The sequence below is a fragment of the Patiria miniata genome, unplaced genomic scaffold (genome assembly GCF_015706575.1).
Source record: "Patiria miniata isolate m_02_andy unplaced genomic scaffold, ASM1570657v1 HiC_scaffold_21, whole genome shotgun sequence".
Taxonomy (NCBI): Eukaryota; Metazoa; Echinodermata; class Asteroidea; order Valvatida; family Asterinidae; genus Patiria; species Patiria miniata.
In genome coordinates, this window is record NW_024037060.1 from 3,047,161 (window position 1) to 3,071,889 (window position 24,729).

The following is a 24,729-nucleotide window of genomic DNA, read 5'->3' on the forward strand; positions in this document are numbered from 1 at the left end:
GCAAATGTGTATAGAAGACAAGATACAAATTATAGGCGCCTTGCTTTGGTGCTGCATGCACCTAATTATGACTCCAGTTCTCATAAAGTATAAACAGTATCCGCGGTAAGACTTCAATATGGAGTTTGACGGAGCCTCCGACGCCATTGGACATGCTTTTCTAAAAATAATGTTTTGATGGCTTTTTGGTCTTTGCATAGGTAAGGCTAATAAAATTATGCCGTGAGGCTACATTTTACGAAATTACGAAATATGGATTTTTCTGTATTTAAAATATGACAGGAACACTGGAGGTGCGATTGCAATCAGTTATGACGAAAATTCAGAAAACGGACTAGTATTTTAGTATCATTGCTTTGAGTGATTTAGCCTACCTTGGATTGGTAGTGTTTTCAAGCAATCAACTTTTGAATGTTTTACAGTGTACTCATAAATAATAAAATGCATGGACACTTTTCAAAAGTCAACCAAAATTATATGAAAAGCAAAAAAATGTTCACTCTACACTGTAAAAATGGTGCTTTATGGTACAATTTTTTGTTACATGTTTGGTCTTGATCTTAGACATATTTAGATATTTTTTTGCACATACGAAATCCTGTTACTGTCTTCATTAATAAGTTATCAAAGTTAATTTACCTTTTAAAGTTTGTTTGTCTGAGACAGATGATAAAAGAAAGAGTGATAAAGGTGTGCACTGTATTTAGCCTGTCATTTGACTTCAACCTGATATGATTTTCATTTTATTACATAATACTTTTACTTGAAATACTTGATGGAACTAACAGGCTTCCATAGTGTACCTGACATGTCACAGACATCCGTGTCGTAGATTCAAGTGGGTACAATTAGGTGTTCAGAAATTTCAACGCTAAACAAAGCTTTTACAGTGTATGAACTTTGTTGCTGCCTCGGAAATGTTTATGAAAGCAAGATCTAAATTTTCGAGGCACATTTCTGGTGCTGCACAGTGCTGGTGTGACGGAGCCTCTAACGTCCCTGGAGTTTATGCAACATATGCTTATCTAAAAATACATGTTTTGATAGCTTGTCTGTCTTTGCACAGGCACATTAAAATAATGTTGTGAGCTAACGAAACGAAAAGGACTATAGTATGTTATAATATTGACTATTTCAAGTAATTAAGCCTACATAGCCTTCCGAAACTAGTGATCCCAGGAAGAATTATACTTAGAAAATGGAATCGCTCCCTGTATCACAGTTTTGTACCTCGTGTCAAAGCAGTCTGTAGCCTATTCGTTTTAGAACGCCTCACCTACAGATTCTGTTTATTTTCTGAAGATATCTGATTAATAAACAAAATTCAATTAATAGTTGTCTCAGTTTTAGCATTTTATCATTTTTTATCATTTTTTTATTTTTGGAAATAAGAATAATTACACTAATGCGTATTTGTATCAAAATGATTGACCATTAACCTCCGGTTTGATGACGTTACAGCATTCGGATGCCTACATCAAGAAATGACGATGATCATTTCAGCATTTGTGCCAGAATCATCCAGAGTTGTAATGACTCGAGTCAATGACTCGACTCGACTCGACTCGAGTCACTGCGAGCAAATGACTTACGATTCACTGTTTTATCGAAAAGTGTAATATCCACTGAGCTGAAACTTCAACAGGGTTTTTTTAAGTCTTCTTGGAATTTTGATTGGTGATGTTATTGAAAACGAACAAAATGCATGAAAAGCAAATGATTCTATATGCCTTTAGAGAAACGCCCCCCCCCCTCCAAAAAAACCCCGACCAAACCAGGAAACGATTTGATTGAATACAATTCACTCTAAAGTAGTCTAAACGTCTTGTCCCTAGTTTGAATCGGATGGAGTGAATTTTTGTTTTTACTCTTTGGAAATAAAAAAACTAAACCCATCTGCCTTCTCCACAGCGACCTGCATTCTGCAGGGGTATGCAACCCCCGGCCTGCCCAAAATATGGACCCGCAATGCACCATTAACGGGTTGGTCTATGCAACAAGTGCCTGCTGTGTGGAGCGATCAAGGACGGCGACCAACCCGAGAATGTCTCTTTCGGACGGTGCAGAATTGCCGGGTAGGCGTGGTCGGCGACCCAAGATGTCGAAAGGAGTTGGACACTCAACTATAGTCTACATCAATACACTAATTTCTAGGGGAAAAAACGGATACTACGGTAGACAAATTATATCATCGATGCTGAAGTTATCAATGGAAATCAATCTCTAAAAAAAATCCTTGATAGGACATTTTCCAGCTTTTCAGTTTGTATAAGGTTGTATTCAATGGGAAGAGAGTACATCTTTTACGATTCCTACATGGCTGATTGGGTGATCAAACATAACCCGATAACCGTTTTCAAATTGTTCGATTCGGGTTATCGGGCTGATCTGATACACCATAATCTTAATCAACGTTTCTGTCGTCGTACATTTGAAGTCGGTTGACCTTTACTTTTGGGGTTACCGGAAGGTCAAAAGTGTGTATTCAAAATACAGACACAAACATCAATATAAATAGTTTTTCCCTATTACTTTAACCACAGAACAAGGAATATGCTTTAACACAATGTATCTTTCAAATTCCATAGAGGATCCATATCGTTCCAAGCAGAACGTCGTTGGTCTCCAATTTTAATTCCGATTTCAAAGCTACACCAATAGATATCATATTCGGTCCAGTATAATTCGTGTATGTATTTCATCTTCGGGGGTGGGGTGCAATCCCGCAGACTCATATAATAATACCAGTAAAATGGGGCCAAACTAATAAATTTAATGCTAAATTTCCTAAATTTATTTTCAAATTGCCTAGTATAGATTTCAAAATTTCCGGGGGACATGCCTCCAGGCCCCTAGTGTAGGGCACGCCTCAAGAATACCCGTACCCCCCCCCCCCCCTGCCAACCCTTCGTTTCCTACAAGCTGGATCAGACCGTGTTCTTATTCGTCCAAGTTTCAGGAAATTCTTCTCATGTGGAGTTTGGCGCTGAATCGATCAAAAAGCCAATCCGTTGTTATCATTCATTTTCGTGCTTCGGTCAGTCATATCCAGTTCGTGCACAGACCTTCAACAGTACGGAGTTAGAATAATAGTATTGTATAGCTTGGATAGGCTATTCATGAAATTGTTACTATACTGAATTCAAATAACACCCTCTTTTCTTGGCATGGCGAGAGAGGATGATTGGAGGATGAAAACATACAATAATGACGCTTTTGTTACGCGTTCAAGCGTGATTTCAATGTTACTTTTGGTGACATAAATACATAAACAAAGAACGTATATCTCTGTTTGATCTTCATTTTAAAAAACAACCGAAATACAAGCATATGATTCATATGATGTTTCGCCGGATTCATACAGTCCTTTGAAAAATCCTGGATCCACCATTGTCTAGATATAGTCTAACATTATAAATTCTCATTTTGACTTTCTCGAGCGAGTGCCTTCCACTCTTTTTTTCACAAAAGCTTGGAGTCTCATGTCTTGACAATCAAACAAATTAATGAATCACTGCAATCAACGCATAATCAGACCAAGGGACTGAAGCAATGGCTTAAGATGTGTAAAACTGAGTGACATTTTTTTTTCCATTATGTAAATTGTTATCATTGGTCAGTTGGAGGGAGTGGTGAGCCATCCGATTTACCCCGTAGTCCCGCCCTTATTGGAGGGCGCTCTTTCCGCTTTGTATTTGTACAAGCACTCTCTTATCTGGGACATGAAAATGCCATAATTATGCAAGTGATGGCGCATTAGACTTTGGCCATGCAATATGCATCATTTGGACACTTTCAATAGAGCCGGTAAAGTGCTGTTGAATGCTGTTGCCGTGACTAACGTGTTGGCCTATTCTGAAATTTACCATCAATACACGTGTCACTGCAGTCAATATCGCTTGACGTATATGATATAGTTACATTTCATTGGTTAATTAGACCTCGTATTAAACAATGGACTGGATAAGATAAAAAGGAAGCGGCCTCGGATGTCACAATAAAGTCATCATTTTATAGTACTGAACACTGCGTTCGACAACGTTATTAATTATACACAGAAGCTGTAGTTGTTTGGAAAGACAAAGCCATATACTCTCCATCATGCGTCCGTTTGTTTTGCTGTTCGGCATTGCAATCGCAGGTAAGTTGGCCCACTACAGATTCAGAATTATTTTATTTGTGTAATGTTACACAACAGATACATGAGGAATGGATTTAAAAACAAGACAAAAACATGGACAGTTTTCTATAATTTTCTGTCCTTTTTTCCCCCAACATCTGCTTTATTTTAATCCACCTGCGCCGCCTTCTCTCTCTCCTTGACGTATTTAGGATGACCGTCGTAACTTTGTTGTCATTTTTCAGTAAAATTACAAACAATATCTTGCAGATTTTGCTGTTGTCATTGTACTTATTTTCTCACCCATTCTAAACGTCTTGCACATCGGCAAACACAGTTAACGGATCGATTTTTAAATATCTTACTTCTGAAAACTTCATTCATGAAAGGCCATTCATTTTCTTTCACCAAAAAACATACTTAAAGGTATTATTTTGTAATCCTTCATTGTGTCTCATCTTTCAATTGTCCGCAGTGTTCCTCCTGACTGATATCTGCACTGCATTACCGGAACCAATGGAGGTGAGTTTTTCATGGTTTTTTGGTATTTCGTATGGCGAACGACTGAGAACCCATGTTTTCATATTGGGTGCAACTGGGCATCCTTCTCGCGAACACTTGGCTTATACACGCAATAAACACCTCGTGTCAGATCAGACTAGACTGAGAAGTCAAGCTTGCACCCAGCTGACTATCCATAGGCCTGCTGCAGTTGTACATACTGTTTATACTGTAGTATTATTATAAAAGAGAAGTGGTCATCTGTTTTCGTCAAGCCTACTAATACAGTCAAGATCAAATATCAGAGTGCTCTTTTGCCATGGGCGGTGATCCTGGGGGAACATGTCGTCCCCCCCAAAAAAAAAACACCACCGATATTTGTGGGTGGGGACAACAATGGTAATGCCCCCCCCCCCAGCCTCAATAATTGTTCCCATGGCTGCACATTCAATTTTTACCACAGTGACCTAAATCTTCAAAATATTCTTCCAGTATTGATTGTTAGACTATACTAAGTCTTCCAAAGAATTTTATGTTGTGAATTCATCAATAGATACTGCTAGAAATGAGCGTATGACACATGCATCCTATCCACCACATGCGAACATGTACATTTGAAAAGCACCACCTAAAATGTGAGGGTCCCCCCCCCCCCCCCCCAGTGGGGGGATCGGGGGGCTTGAACCCCCCCCCCCCCCCCAAGAGGTTGTCAATTTTTTTTGTGTAATTTTTTTCCCCACGATTTTACCTTGGTGATATGTATGTGACCTAGTTTTGAGTAGTATAATAGGGGTGTAAGTGGCGCCACCAACGTCAAAATCGTCCGTCCCCTCTCCCCCCCCCCCAAAAAAAAACCCCATTTTTTTTCTGCGGCCATGATGTTTTGAAAAAAAATTAACTTCTAAAAAATTTGAAAATAAAATTGTGGCCCCCCAAACCAAATCCTGGGTGCGCCACCCCCCCCCCCCCCCGCCCCCCAAATTTTTAAGCATGGTCCCACGTCCCCAGTGGGCAATAAAAGCACTAAAACCCCACCGTCTTCTCCACAGCACCCAGACTTCTGCAAGGGTATGCGACCCCCGGCCTGTTCCAGAAATCTGGACCCACAATGCACCAGCGATGGGAGCAGTATGCCAACAAGTGCATACTGTGCGGAGCGATCCTGAGCGGCGAACAACCCGAAGATGTCTCATTTGAGCCATGCGAGTAGCCGATGGGCCTAAGTTTAACACCAGAGGGCGCTTTTTTCTTGTTACGATTTATAATCAGAAACGTCACAACCGCTGAGCCGTATCGGGGGGAGTAGGCGATTTAAAACGCCTACACCCGTCTTCTGGTTTCGTTGTTAACATTGGGTTCTTGGAAGGGACGATATCGAAAAAAAAAAATTTAAATCAGTTAAAAATATTCGCTTTGCGCTCTTCAACAGGACTTGTTCTCTCATAGATCAAAAACGGATACAGGTTTTTCAAAAAGGGAGTCGGCTGGGACTTTCAAGTCAAAGTTTTTTTAAAGGGTGGTTGGATGAGGTTTTGCAGTCAACGTATATATAAAAATATGCCTGATGCACTGAATCAAGATTGACAACATTGAGTGACAATGTTTTCCAACGTAATAACATTGGTCATGTGACACAATTTAAAATGTCTGTAGTAAGTGCTAGCCCGTTAGACTTTGGTCAATGTATCATTGCTACATTTTCAACAAAGCCCTGGTAATTCATTCTCGTTATGGTTTACATTGGTTCCTTCATTAAGTTCATGCATTTCATATTTCTCTATTGCTATTGTCTGTGTAACATGTTACATTTGGGTTTTTTTCTACTGTGTTGGTTGTTGAGCTCGGGTCCTATCCTTTGATATACCCAATCTACAAATAACTTACTTTAGGGGGCCAATATACTCGACAAGCTGTACTTTTTATGGACCCCATCCATATTTGTCTTTCAAATTATAATTTATTTCCATTGCATTATGTATACTCTTATCCATACTTTCTGTATATATTGTTCACATTCTTGTTTGGAATTGGAAACAAAGTGAAGTTAATACTTGAACGTTGCTGAGAGCTTAAAGCTGTTGCTCGTCACGTATGAAGTCGATTCTGGAACAGTCGAACCCTAAGAAATTAATTACCTAAAAGATCTAAAAGACACCAAAATCAATCCACGAGGTGTACCAGGTGGGGTTCGAACCAGCTTAGGAAGCTGAGGGTGCATGCCGTGCGTCCCCGAGAGCTTAAAAACCCATACGAGTCCCGTTTGACAGCAGTCAACAATGTGCTTATGGGCATGTCTAAACGCTTTACCCATTATTTTTTACAGTGTAGAGCTGTGGCTCCAAGTTCGGACAATTGTGCACGATAGGGTGAACAAAACAAGAAAGAAGAATTATTATTAATAACATCATCACTGCAATGTTCATTTTTTTTCTGCTTTATCATTACAACTAATATTTCTGAGGTACCTGTTCCATTATTTTTTTTTATTAGCCCAAAAAACCACGTTTATGTGAAATATTACTCAAATTTCAGTGAAAAATTCATTGAAAACTGAAGAACCTTGTTTACAACTTGTCATAATAACAAGTGTTGTTGAGTAATAACAGAAAAGGACTAATCATTAACGAATTTCCCATGATGTCATTTTGTTCGCATAGCTGGAGTCGTGTATAGCGAGTGACCTTCAGACTATTGTGGTCTTGTTTATCCAACGCCCGCCGAACACAATGTTATATTGATTAATATCATTAGCGGAAACAACATAATTTTTTGTTCATGGACAAACGACTAGCCTTGTTCAATGCGGTCTCTCGGCTTTTTGTCGAAGGGAGATAATCGGGCCCTAGCACCCACAATCAACGCGGTTACGTGCGTGTACCACCGACCCTTGTCCGTGCGTGTACCACCGACCCTTGTCCGTACGAACGGTTCGGTACTAACAGTGTTCATTCGTTTTGAACGTACGCAAGACGGGCATTTACGTTTCAGCCAATGGAGAGCTTTGCTTGCCACGCTCCACCCACAATTACCGCCCACCGTGACCGTCCACAGTGGAATCCTCTTGCATTGTTATCGTGATTAATAAAAGCAGCGAACAATTTGAATAATAAAAGTAAGGCAGTGGACGGTCACGGTGGGCGGTAACTGTGGGTGGAGCGTGGCAAGCAAAGCTTTTCATTGGCTGAGACGTAAATGCCCGTCCTGCGTACGTTCAAAACGAATGAACACTAACACAACCAGCAAGCACACACACGTGAGTACGGACTGTACGCATGGTGTAATAAGGCAGTAAATGTAGGCCTACTATTATATGTTCTGCGTGTGGGTGTACGTACGTGCGTGTGGGTGTACGTACGTACGTGTGGGGGATATACGCGCCGCGTGGCCTGTCGAACGACTGGCCTGGGTTACGCGGACTAGCTCATGCATGTACATGTACTTGTACATGTACATGTACATGTACATGTACTGTGTGTGCATGGCTGTTGTACGAGTACGTGTGTGATGTACGTGCGTACGTACATGTACATGAACAAGCATAGCCTTGCTGTATGGTACAAGTTACTTTCTCACTAGCAGCGTACGGGCATCGATATGTGCACGCAATTATGCCTTGCCAAGTTGATTAGGGATTTTGTTATCGGCGATTTTTTTTTTATCGGCGAATCGATAAGCCCGCAACGCCTTGGTCAAGGCTAACAAACGACAGAAATGTACATTATGAGGCCTACCTTATTTCCTGGAAGGTTTTGGGGACGTGGAGAAAAATATTTCCACGTCTGTTTTGATACATGAATATTTCCCCTTGAGAAAAGGGGGTGTCCCATTGTAAGAGGAATTTGTAAATTATCAAATTGGTTCTTTTTTCATATTAAAACCAATTATTTGATAGCAAATAGTGATAAATGTTGCACAAATTTGATACTGGATATACAGAGTGTACAACCATGACAACGTTTATATTTGTTGCTGTATTATATACACAAATGCATACACAACAAAGCTCGGGTAGATCATTATATTCATTTTACAGCTTTGGTAAAAATGATGAAACATAGCCGAGAAACGAGTCTAAATTTCATCATTTCTGGGTTTTTTACACTGAACTGAAACAACGCACAACCAAAATAGTGTCGCGCCCGATCACAAAAACAAAGGCCAAGTTTTATTTATTACAAAGAGCCAGTTCTACAGGCAAAATGCCCAAGTTATTGCTGTTTTCTTAATTAACATGATGAAATAATCCTGAAATGTTGAAAACATGATTCGAGTAGCTAAAGATGGATGAATATTAGTATTGCTCAAAATTGTATACTGTTAAACAAACATTAAGCCATATGAAGTACACTGACCCCCCTCCCCCCCCCCCCCCCCCCAAGGTTTCACTGCTGGAGACGGTTATTTAAAGCGTTAAATTATTACTTCACGAAATGGAAATTCTGAACCCTTAGTAGGCCTATCCCAAGTAATGAAACAAAATTTGGTGGTGATACAGAAGATTCGAATACCAACTGTATCTACTAAGATTTATTTAGGAGATTAATGTCAAAAATGATGCTCTGGAAAAAATTTCAAAATGCCCAAAGACCCAAAAATGAAACCAATCATAGCTTAAATGATGGTGAAAATAGGAAGACTTCAAAATCGAAAGCTGAAATATAAGAAATCAACCCATATACACGTATACAAAGTTAAAGAAATTCACACAATTACCTGCGCAACAAAATAAACTTAAGTACCTGTACCTACAACTGAGAAAACTTAGGATTCCTCAAAAATAAACCCCAAAAAAGTAAAACTTACATTATTTCAAAACACCTTAAATTGTTTTTCTTCCCCAATAAATTGTCTAAATGAAAGAAAATATCCAGATGACAAATTCAGAGCATAATTGAATGAATAAAAAATCTAAGATATAATTAAAAGATGCAGTCCCCGTGCTATTTCGAAACTTTCACCCCGAAAAATGGATTTGCTCTTTCTTTTGAAATGAGACATCCAATAAAAATATCCACCAATGTTTTACTTATTGAATTATTTCTTGAAAACAGTTGAATTATTGGCAGTGAAATGCTGAGAAAAATACCTTTAAAGTTCCAACTGTTTTGTAGATGTGAATAAGAAAGATGCCAATTGTTTTTTTCCTTAAAAACGCTTTCATTTCACGATTTTATTCTATTTCTTTAAAGTGCATGTATCAACAAACATGAAAATCGTTAAAAACAATGCTCAACTACAACCTGTGCCCTGTTTCGGCGTCTCATTTTGCAAGAACACCTCACAATTGATGGTTGACCTATTATGCTGATGATGCTGAAAGGATGTATTTTATATTGTGTAGTATTGTTTTTACTCCATCTGTTTTAAACCCCAAAAAACGTTTGTGAGTTTAGAAATGTTAAGAAAATTAAACACATTGTTAAAGCCATTACACTACAGATTTACAAAATATGGCGCATTTCACAAAAATAATAAAATATGAAAGAGCAAAGGTCGTGACCCCAATTCCTCATGACCTCATGTTGACCCCAAGGTCGCTATTCTTCAGGATGAATGTCAAGTCACAGGTTAAATTTTGGGGGGGTAAATGGGTATAAAAAGAATTCCCTCCACCTCCAAACCGTGTATGTAATAATATAAAATGATAAACCGAAATGGTTGCTACGAACACCACTTTGCCCGGTAGCTGTCATCAGAGCTCTTCTTTTGGCTGGTCCCCGGCTCCGCTTTTCAGGCTTTGCATAAAGTTGTAAAAATCGCTTTTCGTCCGGCCGCCCTGGTATTCCGTGGGGGAGCCCTCCGTAAAAAGTTTGAAAGTAGGGAACCCTTGGACTTCGAAGTCGCTGCACAGATCTGGGATTAAAAGCAGGGCAAGAATCCAAAACCAATCATAAGCCTTTAACCATTGTCTGTAACCTGTTGAACAATGCCTGATCAAATTTAACAAAAAATACTTTTCTCACAAAGGTCTTTCTCTCAAATGATTCGCAGCTGTTCTTTTCAATGAATCAAAGCAAAGAATTTCTGCTAATAACAACAGATTATTCTGACCTAATAGTTATCATATTCCACAGTACCCTTATTTTTTTTCCCCCACAATTTTATAATCCAATGCATAAAACCTGTATTCAATAAGAACCATGATGTGCATACAGGATATGGGTCACTGGATAAATTTATAGTACAAAGTGTGACATTTTTCCCGTCCATCTTACTTCGGAACTTTGTAATTTGCTATACATGTGTCATCATAAACAATGACTTCAAGCTAACTTTTATTTGTTGGGTAGGTCATTTGCTTCGCATAATCTCTCTTGCAGGAAGAATACAATAAGCAGACATGCAACTGGAAATCCCACACAAAAAAACGAGGAAATTCAAAGCGGCACAAGAGTTTGTACAGTGTTTATAAAGTTTTTAATGGCACACGTGGAAAGTTGCAAACGAGGAAATCCACTGATCCGAGGAAAAGTTGCATGCCTGAATAAGGATGGCATCCAAAATCATGAAATCATAGATGTCAGATGTAACAGGGACAAGAAAAAGTAGGGATTGGTCATCTTCATCCTTTCTTCCTTGAGGTGGCGAGAGTCCCTGGCCAGACCTTACCTCTTTCCACAGTACAGTCCACAGCAGCCAGCTCCATCCCTTCCTCGTCTTTGAGAACCTCGGCCGCGTCCTGGAACGCCGGCTTTGCGGCCTTGCAGTGACCGCACCACGGAGCGTAGAACATCGTCAAGACGTACCGGTTGGTCTCCGTAAACGACTTGAAGTTTGCCTGAGTGAGATGGTTGACGGCGCTGGGCACGTCGCTCCACTTGGGTTCCGGAGTAGGGGGGATTGGCGTGGCGGCTTCACTTGGACTGATTCGAAAAGAGAGTTTTAAAGAATTCAAAGGATTTAGAACGACAGCCAATTTCACGAAATTTAGGCAATGGCGTTACTCTACTTTTCATGCTGCCCGTCTTTGTGGAACCTGTTATTGCTCAACATAATGTTGACACAAGACACTCACAGCTTTGTGCTTGAAGTAAATGACTTGCTCTTTTACCTCTGACAGAATTTTTTACAGCTGCCCCACAATTCCAAAGAAAATTGGACAAAACAATGGCGGGCGGATGTTATTCAACGACTATTTTTGTCTGAACAGAAATTATACACAAACAGTGGTGGTAAATGCTGTTATTATTCTCATCCAAGATGTTTAAATTATTTAAAACATTGCGCAGCTACTCCAAGTTTTCGTGAAATCAACTGTAAGTTTGTTGAGTAATTCCTACGAGCTCTTTCGTGAAATCGGCTGCGATGTCGAAAACTCCAGAATGTGTATTCATATGAGGGAGGCGAACTATTCCCAGAGGAAACAACCTCAGAACACGAGCAGCCAACTTAACAGACTTCAGGCAAATAGCGTAAGTCCACTTGCACCACATTTTACTGTGCAAGTTTCCCTGCAAGATACGTCACATTTCATGCTGTGTGTACGAGTCCATACTTTATGCATAAAATAATGATCTGATACACTGTGCCCTCTGGAGACATGCACACAATAGGGAACAAAAGAATGTATGTCTCCACAGCACAATTTCTATAGATGAATACATCTCCACAAGGTTATCACGAAATAGATATATGGATTTTACTCAAAAAACTAAGAATTTCCAAGGAATGTTGATCTGTCACAAATGGAAGAGTTTTAGAAAAGGGATATTAAGTCCGAATTTCAGCCAAGGAAATTAATTCTGTTTAAAATAAGAGCATTTTTAAATTACACTTTCAAACTCGAAAACTTCACTACATGAGAACAAAGAAATGTCTCCACAAGGATACAAATTTCAGTATGTGTGGTTTTACACATTCAATTTCGGTGACGTAAGAAATAGTATATTTCATCAGCAAATGGATGGTTTACAGACAAATGTGATTGCCATGGAGCCTGAGAAACATGCAAAGTTATAAAAGAATGAACTTACTTGTTCATAAAGTCCACAATGTTTTCTGTAGACCGTCCCGACACGTAATCATTTGCTTCTCCATTTCTGTTAACATTGGTAATAAGAGAGAGATACATAGACAAATCATGACTTTTGTGGCGGTTGTAGTTAACAACACTGTTTCAAGTTCAACACTGTATATTCCTGGCTTATTTATTACCAAAAATGACTGTGGCGATTGCAGAGTTCACGTAAAAACTGCAACAAAGCAAAAACAAAACTAACTCTAATTAGAATACAAGGTATCTTAAAATAAAGGAAAATCACTAATCTAAAATGTGCATCAAAAATAGTAGCAATAACCCCTCGAAAGTGTAAGGTCAAAGGTCAACTTAACAGTGAAAGTGCACTCAACAATAATCATTTGATACAAATAATATAATGAAAATCTAGCCCTAAATTTACCCAAATCACACTTATGTAGCACAAAAACTGCAATAATATAAAGTTCTCTAATAATCAATCTTTCTTTACCTCTGTCCTCGGGTCCTGGGGTGGAAGGATGATCGAATTATACTGAGTCAAAGTACGAGTCAAAAAATTTAGGACACAGACATGTGTCATCAATAAGGACCATGAATCTGTGGTAGCAATGAAGAGCGCCCTCATGAGTTGTGGAGAGCGCCACCATGTGGCAAGCTTGGAATAACTCACCAGCAGTTACATGGCTCCCCTAATTTGACCTTTCAAATTACTTAACAACATTAACAATTTTAACATTAAACTTGACTAAAGGCGCAAAACTGGAAATAGTAACTACTATACTACTGAGAATGTGAACACTACGTGGCTCCTTTAAGTACAGTTCATGTATCGGCTCAAGTTCAGGCATTTGGCTCCTCGTCGGGGCGTTCCCTGGTCCAACAGTAGTACAACCTTATGGATAGGCCTCTCGAAGACAGATCGACCAGTTTGGAGCTTGACCTTCCTGATGTGACCGTCTGAGCTTGGGTACGTCTCAACCACGCGAGCGAGTTGCCACTGGCATCGGGGAGTGGAGTCGTCGACCATCATGACGATGTTGCCTATCTCCAGATTCTGCTGAGCCTTCTGCCACTTCTTCCGCTCTTGTAGGGTCGACAAATACTCAGTCTTCCAACGTGACCAGAACTGGTTGGCAAGGTACTGGACTCTGCGCCATCGGCGTCGGCAATAAAGATCTTGTTGGATGAAGACTCCTGGCGGAGGGAGAACTACCTTGCTTTTCAGCGTTAGCAGTTGGCTTGGCGTGAGGGGCTCTTCTGAATCTGGGGCCACCATGTCAACGTAGGTGAGAGGTCGGCTGTTCACAATTGCTTCAGCCTCGGTCATGAGGGTCCTCAAGAGCTCATCATCCAGTTGTTGCCCATGTTTCTGCAGCAATGTTGAGAGCGCCTGTCTGATTGAACGGATGAGCCTCTCCCATGTGCCTCCCATGTGACTGGCTGTGGGAACGTTCATATTGAATGTCACCCAATCACAACTGTCCTTTAGCAGCTCTTGAGATATCTTGGGTTGATCCATCTCGGCTAGGGCAGCGTCCAGTTCATTCTTTCCACCGATGAAGTTTGTGCCTCTATCGGAGCGGAGTTGTCTCACTGGACCCCTTCTACATGTGAATCTGCGGTAGGCATTCAAGAATGAGTCGGTGTTCAGCGAATTAGCTGTCTCGATATGGACTGCGCGGGATGCCATACAGGTGAAGATGACCCCCCATCTTTTTAGCTCCTTTCGTCCTTCTTTAATCATGAAGGGACCAAAGTAGTCTACAGCGCTATAGGTGAAGGGTGCGGATGGATCCAATCTGTCCTTGGGTAGTTCTGCCATCTTCTGCCCACAGGGAGCACGTCTGAGTTTGCGGCAGGTCACGCACTTCCAAATATGGCTGGTAACAGCTGATCTTGCCCCCAGAATCCAAAAGCCAGCTTGGCGAATGCTATTCAGTGTCATGCCACGGCCCGAGTGACAACTCTGAACATGGTAGTGTTCAATCACCAGGTCAGTCACGTGGCCATGACGTGGAAGCAAGATGGGATGCTTGATCTCTTTAGGTGCTTTGGCTTGCTTGATGCGTCCACCGACTCTCAACAGCTTTGTTTCATCAATGACTGGGTCAAGCATATACAGAGGACTGCTCTTGTTCAGGGGGTTTCCTGGGCCTTGCTGCTCGCCATTAGGAAGACCATCGGGTTTGCTGAGGGCTCTAATTTCCTTTGGAAATGCTTCCTCTTGAGTTAGCCTCAGTATCAGTCGTTCTGCATGCTGGAGTTCGTCTACAGTGAGGGGGTGTTGCCATCAGGTGCAGTAGTAGCTGTTTTGAAGCAGCGATCTCTAAGCTTCTTCATGTAGCGTTGGCACAATGCTACTGCACGTTTCAGGCGAAACCAGTTTGAGTAGGACTGGAATCTTTCAAGCATGCTCGGGTAGTTGGAGGCCTCAGTGTGGACATTGAATGCAGATGCCTTCTTCACCTCTGGGTCGTTTGAACTTGGCTCCACGTGCTCAGTGTCGGGTGGAGGGGTTTCTCTTTCTTGCAGGAAACCGGGACCACTCCACCAGAGTTTGCTCTTGATGAGCGACTCGGCAGAAAGACCTCGGGAAGCTGCATCTGCTGGGTTAGTTTTAGTGTCAACATGTCGCCAATCTTCAGGTGTGGTGTGATCTCTGATCTTCTGCACGCGGTTGGCGACGAATATGTGGAACCTCTTGCTGTCATTGGCAATATACCCGAGTACGACTCTGCTATCAGTGTAGTAGAACTGAGTCACATCGCTATACTCTAGTTCCTTCATGAGGAAAGTACTGACTTTCACCGAGATGACGGCTGCTGTAAGTTCCAGTCGAGGGATGGTAACTGGCTTCGAAGGAGTTACTCTGGACTTTCCCATGACCAGAGTTGTACATACACTTCCTTTGTCGTCTATCAGTCGTAAGTAGCTACACTGACCATAGCCTTCGGTACTGGCATCGGAGAAGTGATGCAGTTCTGCGGACTTGATGACATCGAACTTCTCAGGCTTGTAGCATCGTGGGATATTCAGTGATGCCAAATGCAGGATGTCGTTCCTCCATTTCTCCCACTCAGATCTGATTTCCTCTGAGATTGGGTCGTCCCATGCATACCCATCACGACACAAGGTTTGGAGAATGCGTTTTCCAACAAGCAAGACTGGTGCTACCAGACCAAGTGGATCAAATATGGAGCTGACGCTCGACATGATGCCGCGACGAGTGGGTGGTTTGTCGTTGAAGTGGACTCTGAACTGGAAAGCATCGGATTCAACACACCACTGTACACCTAGAGTACGCTCGATGGGAAGGCCTTCTGAGAACACGTCAACGTTCTGAACATCCTCGGCTCGTTCACTGAGAGGTATGGAATTCACAACCACCTTGTCATTGGAGATGAACTTATGAAGGTGGAATCCGCTCTTCTGACACAGCCGTCTGCTGTCTTCTATCAACTTCAGGGCTTCATCGGAAGTTGGGACTGACTTTAGTCCATCATCGACGTAGAAGTCCTTCCGTATGAAGTCGGCTGCCGCCGTCCCACAACTATCTTCGTATGCATCAGCAGCACACTTCAGTGCAAAATTTGCACAAGCTGGGGAAGAGGTAGCGCCGAACAAGTGAACCGTCATTCGATATTCATTTGGGGACTGGTTCATTTCACCTCCTGGCCACCACAAGAATCTCAGGTAGTTGCGATCTTCCACGTTGACGCCAACTTGATGAAACATGCCTTCGATGTCACAGGTGAAGGCGACGTGGTCCTTCCGAAATCGGCAAAGAACCCCAACAAGATTGTTGGTCATATCGGGTCCCTGCAGTAGGTGTCGATTCAACACTTCACCCTCGTATTCAGCACTGCAGTCGAAGACGACTCTGATCTTGTTTGGTTTCTTGGGATGGTATACCCCGTGATGAGGTATGTACCACACGGCCTTGTTGTCCAGGTCAAGTTCCTCGTCCGGAACCTTCTCTGCATAGCCCTTTTCGATGATGTTTTCCATGAAGGTCTTGTAATCATCTCGATATTTTTGGTTGCTCAACATCTTCATTTTTTGCTTGTTGAGCCGCTTCAGAGCTACTGGCTTGTTGTTGGGGAGCTGGACATCTGTTTTGAGTGGGAGGGGCATCTCAAAGTGGCCATCATCACGTCTGTGGATGCCATCCTTCATCTTCTGCATGAACTTTCGGTCATCGTGGGAAACCATTTCTTCGGTGTCTTTCCCGATGAAGTCCATCTCGAACATTTTTGTGACTTGGAGGGGGCTGACTTCTTTCACCTGGGTGCGAAAGGCGAAGTGGCCTTGTTGCTCCTTTGATGCATTCGGAATTCTGCAAACATTGTTGCCACCGTTGTCATGACGCATCATTCCTATCACTCCCCATCCAAGGGCTGTTCTGACTGCATATGGGGCATCTTCCTCTCCATGGACGACATCTCTCGGCTTGATTGCGCGAGTTGCATTGCAGCCAATCAAAAGTCCGATCTCGGTTTCACTCAGGTAGGGAGGTAGCAGGTTGGCGACTCGTTTCAAGTGAGGCCACTCCTTCACGGTGTCCAACTTCGGAATCTGCTCACGGTTTGCATTGATAGATTCTCTGGAGTAGGCGCCTGGTAATTGTATCTCGGTGTCCTCGGACAATCCCTTGACAGTTAGGCCATGCACCTTTCTGGATGATATAGTGCCCTTCGCTAATATTGTAGACAGACTCAGCTGGACTGCCTCTCCATCGATTCCGAGCCTTTCTAGTGTCCAATCTGAGACGAAGCAAGAATCGGAATGTTCATCTAATAGGGCGTATACTATCACCTTCGCAGAGGGTTCTTTGATGTGATGAACGACGACGGGAACGATGAGAGTGTGTGAGCAATTTTCTCCGACGTCAAGTGTCTGCACTCGATGTGTGGTAGATTGGACAACAACCACTTCTTTGTCATCGGTGTCATCTTTGGTCTGCACATCTGGAGTGGACTTGGAGAAGTCGTGCAGCAAAGTAGGGTGGGAGCGCCCACAGACTGCACACTGCTTCTTGTGGCGACACTCGCGACTTCTGTGACCCCATTTGAGACATCCAAAGCAAAGGCCGCTCTTCTTGATGAGGTCATGCCTTTCACTAAGGCTCATGGCTGCAAAACTGCTACAGGAATCGAGTTGATGTTGGCTCTTGCAGAGGGGACATGTTGATGCCTTGTTTGCATTGGGTGAAGGGGGGGTGTTGCCCTTTAGGGGGCTAGTCTTCTTCTTCGTTGTGAGCTCATCTGCCTTTGAGGCAAATGTCGTGGCTGTTCCCGACTTGGTAGGTTTGACAAATTTTGTCAATTCCCTCTTCTCGTCCATCGGTTTTTGGTGAAAGGGGCTACAGGCAATGCGAGCCTCCTTTGCGATGAATTTGCACAGCTCGGCAAAGGGCGGGTAATCACCTTCCTCTGCATCCTTCTGGCCATACATGCACTGGTCGACGAAACGAAGCCAACGACCCTGCACCTGCCTCGGTAGCTTCTCTATAATTTTCTTGTGCTCGGCTGGGTCGTCAAGAACCTTTAACTGGCTCAGAGTTGACATGGCTGTTTCGCACTGGAAAAGGAAATCTGAGAGATTACGCAGTCCTTTTCCATCGTCTTGCTTCACGGTCGGCCATTTGCTTATTTTCTCACGATAGGTGCTTGCAGCTAGCATCTTGTTACCGTACCGCTCAGTCAGGAGTTTCTTCGCTTTTTGGTATGCGTTCTCACTGTTCAAGGCGAGAAGTCCTTTGATACACTCTCGGGCCTCACCAGACGTGTATCTGCCTAAATAGTATAGGCGGTCGATTGGTGATGTGTAGCGCTGCTCTACCAGGACGGAAAAGGAATTCATCCACACGGGGAAGTCGAATACACTGCCTTTGAAGATTTCTGGTTCTTTTCTTAGGCAATTTCTCCTCCCGGTGTGTGAGCACATCTGCCAGTGCTGTGATGGCACTTGCCACATCGTTGCGGGGTACATCACTGGTCTGTGGGGGGAGAACTGCGTCAGATGAATCCGACATTCCAGTAGGTGGAGTAGACATAGGGGGTGGGGTTTTTAGGAAATTGTCACCATCATTCTGTGTGTCTCGAAAGGTATTCAAAGTCCCATGTTCTAGTTTGCGAGCACGATGTTGTGGACTATCGTTTGGTGCGTTCTCAGCTTCTGCCTCGGTAAATGGCCCATCAATTATTGGGGGGAGGTCATTTACATCATTCAACTGCTGAGGGGACTCACCATCAAACTTGTCCAAAACTTCAAGTCTTGCGCTGCTCACATTAATCTCTGTCTGGAGTCTCAGCTGATTCGCTCGTCTTTGAAGTTCCAGTCGTGACATCTCTATCTGCTGCATGAGTCGTTGATTTTCCATTTCTAATGTTCGTCTTGATATCTCCAACTCATGTGCTTCATTGATAGCTGCAGACCGAGCAGTAAGCTCTGCTCTCTTCTGCTCCTCTGTTATACGAAGCAGCTCTGTGTTCGAGTGTCTTGAGCTGGCTCTCGAACTGCGACTGCCATGGCTGAGAACTGAAGCCGAATCACCAAGCTGTATATCATCCGTGTCTGACATCTTATCCCAAGAAGAGTTTTTACTGTGGCGGTTGTAGTTAACAACACTGTTTCAAGTTCAACACTGTATATTCCTGGCTTATTTATTACCAAAAATGACTGTGGCGATTGCAGAGTTCACGTAAAAAATGCAACAAAGCAAAAACAAAACTAACTCTAATTAGAATACAAGGTATCTTAAAATAAAGGAAAATCACTAATCTAAAATGTGCATCAAAAATAGTAGCAATAACCCCTCGAAAGTGTAAGGTCAAAGGTCAACTTAACAGTGAAAGTGCACTCAACAATAATCATTTGATACAAATAATATAATGAAAATCTAGCCCTAAATTTACCCAAATCACACTTATGTAGCACAAAAAACTGCAATAATATAAAGTTCTCTAATAATCAATCTTTCTTTACCTCTGTCCTCGGGTCCTGGGGTGGAAGGATGATCGAATTATACTGAGTCAAAGTACGAGTCAAAAAATTTAGGACACAGACATGTGTCATCAATAAGGACCATGAATCTGTGGTAGCAATGAAGAGCGCCCTCATGAGTTGTGGAGAGCGCCACCATGTGGCAAGCTTGGAATAACTCACCAGCAGTTACAACTTTATATAACTAACTGGAAGCTTTGCAGGTTGGAGTGCTGGGTTTTAGTCTGTGGTTACACTACTTATATATACGGTTGTTGGCAGACCAAGTGAATGAAAGGATGTGACAATAGGTTTCTGGAGATGACCCTCCACGCTGGAGGGGGGAGGGGAGCTGGACACCACGTGACTGATTAGGGTGCCGTTCAATGCGAACCCTTTAGGACACTATCGAACACTAGGTGGCGCCATTTGATGTACCATAACTGCTGACAGACTCACACTTTTGCCTACACAACAAATTTGCCAGTGGAGGTGACTACCCCCCATGTCCACCCTCTAGGGACACCCCTTGCGACATCTTTGAGTAAAAGTAAAGTCTGGTCCATCAAGCAGACATTCATCTCTGCTTGCCTTGGCATGAAACGAATGAGAATATTTCTATTCCCCCACCCCTGATGGCATGCCATTCCATTGCAGGTTACTCCCCAGCTAATATCGGTACCAAAATATACTCCCCGGTGGACAATAGGCAAGTTTGGGTTAATTAGCTTGCCCAAGGACACAACATATGGCCAGCAGCTGGATTCGAACCCCTGACCCTCTGATCATGAGTAACAAACCCTAACCACTAGGCCACACTACCCGACTGACATCTTAGAGTGGTTCGATATGTTCTGCACTGAGTACAGCTGCATATTGAAAGTTTGACTTTTACTGATGAACAGCTACTACATGTACATGCAAAACATTTGTAACACACGGACAGACGAATCTACAATCTACACTTTCACTTACTTAAAATATTTTACTGAGCAGACATCATGTTGCGGGTGCGGAGCAGGGCAGTTGCAGGAAAACATTAAGAAACAAAAATCAAAACGAATAATTACATGAGGCAATTCAAATAAAAAGCTACAACAACTCACATATAATTGTCTTGGAAACAATTGTCATCTGTGAGACTGGGCAAGGATTTGTTTGTTGTGATATAGACTAATTCAACAACAGCCATTTTCTGAGGTGGCGCCAGGCTTGCGCGAGTCAAGCTCAGGTATATACGCACGCACTCCGAGCCTGTCTTTAAGCGCACACCTTGTCTTTAAGAATGCGTGCAGCATGCACGTGAGCGTGGCACCACCGCAGTAACCGCTCCTAATTCTTGTCAACGGATTCCGCTATATGTACAGAAACATCAAATCCTTCGAAATTCATGCGTTCAATGCAGGATTGTAGTCATAGTCTTTTTCCGAACCTGACCAGCAAACTGAAAATATCAGTGAATTTCGTAAGTACATGAGCTTTTGATAATGGTACCAATCTCAGTATTTGGTCAAAACTATCCAGGGATTTGCAAAAGTGCTCCACTTCTGCATCTTTCTTGCTATTTTTTGTATTTTTTCTTCACAAACAGAATCCCCCGCCCCCAACTTCCAAACGCCCGTGTCGGGAACCAGGGACGTAGCCAATGCTGAAGAAAAGGCCGATGTTTTGGAAATGGCTCATTTAGACTGTGTGCCTGGGGATATGGCACCAGCTACTTCTGTTGGGAACCAGTGACATGGCCAATGCTGAAGACAACAGAAGTTGGGATGTCAAGTTACTAATACGTTGCCTAACTCATATTCTAGGTCTGGTACCCACACACTTCAAGCCAGTCTGACCTACTCACATAGTGGGTAACCTCGGATCTCGTATTTAGCCGCCAGGGCCTTGTTGGCAGTTGCGTCAACTGCGGCAAGCACGCCTGGTGTCTGCAAAATAGTACAATAAAAAAAATACAAAAAACAAAAATTTATGTCATTCCTGACATACCAAACAAAATCTTTGATAAGTAAGTGTGAGGTCAGTGACAGTATCTAGTAACTGTTCGCCTGATTTGTAAAACCCAAAGGTCAAAAGGTCACCAGAGCTACTTGTCAGATTACAGGCCCTTGAACAAATCTAGCACCATGGAAATATGTGGTCACTTTTGTCAACGACAGTACATTATGCCCACATTCAGCAGGATGCCAAAATTAAATTAACGCGAAGAACTGCCAATGCTCATTAAAAATCCACATAAAAATCTGGAAGGCGAAAAAAAAAGTCCTTAAGACTCATTAATGGGAATATGCTCCCAAACGTACAAAGAGTCGACAGAGTCAAGATTTATGCATAAACCTACGTCTGTTCTACTTGGTACTGTTTTTGCTGGTCCCAGAGATCCAGCCTACAGTCCCTTCCAGTGAATAACCATTCAGAATCGATGGAAAAGAAGATGTGCTCTGGGCCCAGCTTTTCTGGCTTGCCTTGTCTTGTTAACAAGATGCATACAAGATGCCTACATTTGAAGGACTTTTTTTGTACGTGTAGAACTAACAAAATCTTCAAAATAATACAGACACAGAAAATGAGGCCTTGCTTCAAGACAGCATCTAATCAAAGAAACGTCTTAATTTTGAAGAGGGGAGGATAATTAAAGAGGCATCTTACTTCTGCCTCCTTGAGGAGAGTTGCAGCCTCCGAGAAGGCAGGCTTCATCATCTTGCAGTGACCACACCCTGCAGAGCAAGAAATAAGAACCAATCAGATACCACCAATTATAATGGGCTTCGGGCAAAATTTAAATGGAAGCTATCAACTCTATTCATGAAAAGAAGATGGCACTAGGACAAGATAAGTTTGTGGTAGCACCATGTGAATAAATCTCTTTTGTGAGTATGTGTGGTTCTGAAAAGAACCGGAGGGACTCCGACGCCCAACAACTACAATGTCTCACTTACAAGGAGCATAGAACATGACCAAGACTGATTCTTCCTTATTGATGACATCATCAAAGGTGCTGTCGGTGAGTTGTAAGACGTTCTCCCCTCCGTCCAGCTCTGCAAAGAAGTCCTCCACTACCGGCTCGGGAAGAGGGGGCGCCGCGTCGGGGTTCACCAGCAACATCATGAAGCGCACAAAGTCAATCTCCTGTTCATTTAAAAAAATATAAATATTTGTATTGAACTCAATGCACAAGAACTGAATACATTGAATTCCTTGCTCAACAGGAATTAAATGACTACACACACACACAGAATCACCCTTTAAGGTAAAGTATTGGTTCTTCATTTAAAGGTCACTTGGTTTAATTTCAACCAAGAAAATTAATTTAATATTTTTAACCCAATTTAAAGTAAAGACTTTGTATGTACAAAACACCCTAAAAGATTATTTTGTCTAGCCCGTTGCCAATTTAAATGAAACAAAACTATAATATGTGACATCTAATGAGTAGAAAACAATTACAGACCAAACTAAGGTACCACCACCTTAACAACTTTCTACATCATGTAGTCGGACGTACTCAGAGAATTGGATTTTACGGAATTGCCCAGAGGGCAAACAAACTAGCCCCAGATTGGGACACCACAGTAATAGATCCGTTCAACTCTTGATGTTTTGACCAATCACAACGCTGATTGTGCAACCAACAGGTGCGAAACAGGTGCACAACTGGGAAGTAACAAAAAAAGGGCAAAATTCATAGCTTTTGAAAACTTTAAACAGTGTTTTCAATTTTAAATGGAATAAGTGCGAAGTGGATAAAGAGGAAATCAAGAGATCTAAGGAAAAGTTGCATGCCTGGACCAAATGTCTAACAACTGTCCAACATGTCTGAACAATGAACACAGCTGCACCATGTCATGTGCAACTGCAGAGGTGCACATGGTGTCACTAAAAATGAGGAGTGGGCGGGGCCTAACGGGCTGGTCTATTGACATGCACCAATCAGAGGTTAAGTTGGCTATGCATTCACAAATCACAGAATCTGACTGGTTGCACACAAAGAAATAGAAAATAGGTTGTCATATCTTATAGGTAATTTGAAAACCTCAAATTTGGCTTACACAGATGAACAGAAAAATCTTCAAATCAGAAAAAAAACTCAGCTAACCTCTCTCCCTCCACTATAAGGCACAGGGTCTTTGCCGTACACAAAGTACTTCAACATTGGGTAGCCCGTTACACCATAAGTCGAGCACATTTCCTTGCTCTTGTCGTCGGTGCAATCAACGGCAATGTAGGCAACCTTCAGTTCGTCTTTAAGCTGGTCAGCCGCGGCCGTGAATTCCGGCTTGGCCTTCTTGCAGTGTCCACACCCTAGAAACGGAAAATGGCAACAATATAACACTCTCAGCACAAATTATGGATATTAACAGAAATTGACCATAAACATGCGCACCCATTACCCTGAATACAGACATAAACATCAATAGGTTTTCCCAATTACTTTAACCACAGAACAAGGAATATGCTTTAACACATGTATCTTTCAAATTCCATGGAAGGATCCATATCGTTCCACGCAGAGCGTCGTTGGCCTCCAATTGTTAATTCCGATTTCAAAGTTACACCAATAGATTTCATATTCGGTCCAGAGTAATTCGTGTATGTATTTCATTCTTCGGGGTGGGGGTGCAATCCCGCAGATTAATGTTATGATACCAGTAAAATGGGGCCAAACTAATAAATTTAATGCTAAATTTCCTAAATTTATTTTCAAATTGCCTAGTAGATTTCAAAAATTTCCGGGGGGACATGCCTCCGGAGCCCCTAGTGTAGGGCACGCCTCAAGAATACCCGTACCCCCCCCCCCCCCCCCCATGCCAACCCTTCGTTTCCTACAAGCTGGATCAGACCATGTTCTTATTCGTCCAAGTTTCAGGAAATTCGTCTCATGTGGAGTTTGGCGCAGAATCGAAACAGCCAATCCGTTGTTATCATTCATAGCTCGGGACCATAATGGATCGGAGTGGTGGATATAGACCTATCTTATGGAGGGTTCTGATTTTTCCTTTCCACGAAACAAATTTTAACCGCATCCTGGGCTCGACACTTTTATTATATATGGATAATGTAGAACTTGTTTTCTTTCAAAGTAAATATAGTTATACATTTTAAGTTTTGTTTGAGAACGGATTCCGCTACATACACAAACCCG

At 42.3% G+C, this 24,729-nt stretch overlaps 1 protein-coding gene and 2 long non-coding RNA genes across 3 annotated transcripts; 1 reads left to right on the plus strand and 2 right to left on the minus strand.

Moving 5' to 3' along the window:
- The first annotated feature begins 3,870 nt into the window (after window positions 1-3,870).
- On the plus strand, window positions 3,871-5,719 carry LOC119729537. Its single transcript, XR_005271252.1, has 3 exons — window positions 3,871-4,141; window positions 4,596-4,642; window positions 5,671-5,719. It is a non-coding gene; the product is annotated as an uncharacterized LOC119729537 (long non-coding RNA).
- Window positions 5,720-10,202: 4,483 nt separating this feature from the next.
- On the minus strand, window positions 10,203-24,516 carry LOC119729835 (protein disulfide-isomerase A5-like). The gene is made up of 9 exons (XM_038202628.1): window positions 24,414-24,516; window positions 23,683-23,888; window positions 22,526-22,715; window positions 22,236-22,303; window positions 21,433-21,514; window positions 20,559-20,571; window positions 12,595-12,660; window positions 11,231-11,484; window positions 10,203-10,474 (listed from the first exon to the last, which is right to left on the minus strand). The coding sequence occupies exons 1-9, from the start codon at window positions 24,514-24,516 to the stop codon at window positions 10,314-10,316; spliced, it is 1,143 nt and encodes a 380-aa protein (XP_038058556.1). The 3' UTR covers window positions 10,203-10,313.
- LOC119729679 lies at window positions 12,751-13,460 on the minus strand. Its single transcript, XR_005271263.1, has 2 exons — window positions 13,090-13,460; window positions 12,751-12,813 (listed from the first exon to the last, which is right to left on the minus strand). It is a non-coding gene; the product is annotated as an uncharacterized LOC119729679 (long non-coding RNA).
- Window positions 24,517-24,729: the final 213 nt, after the last annotated feature.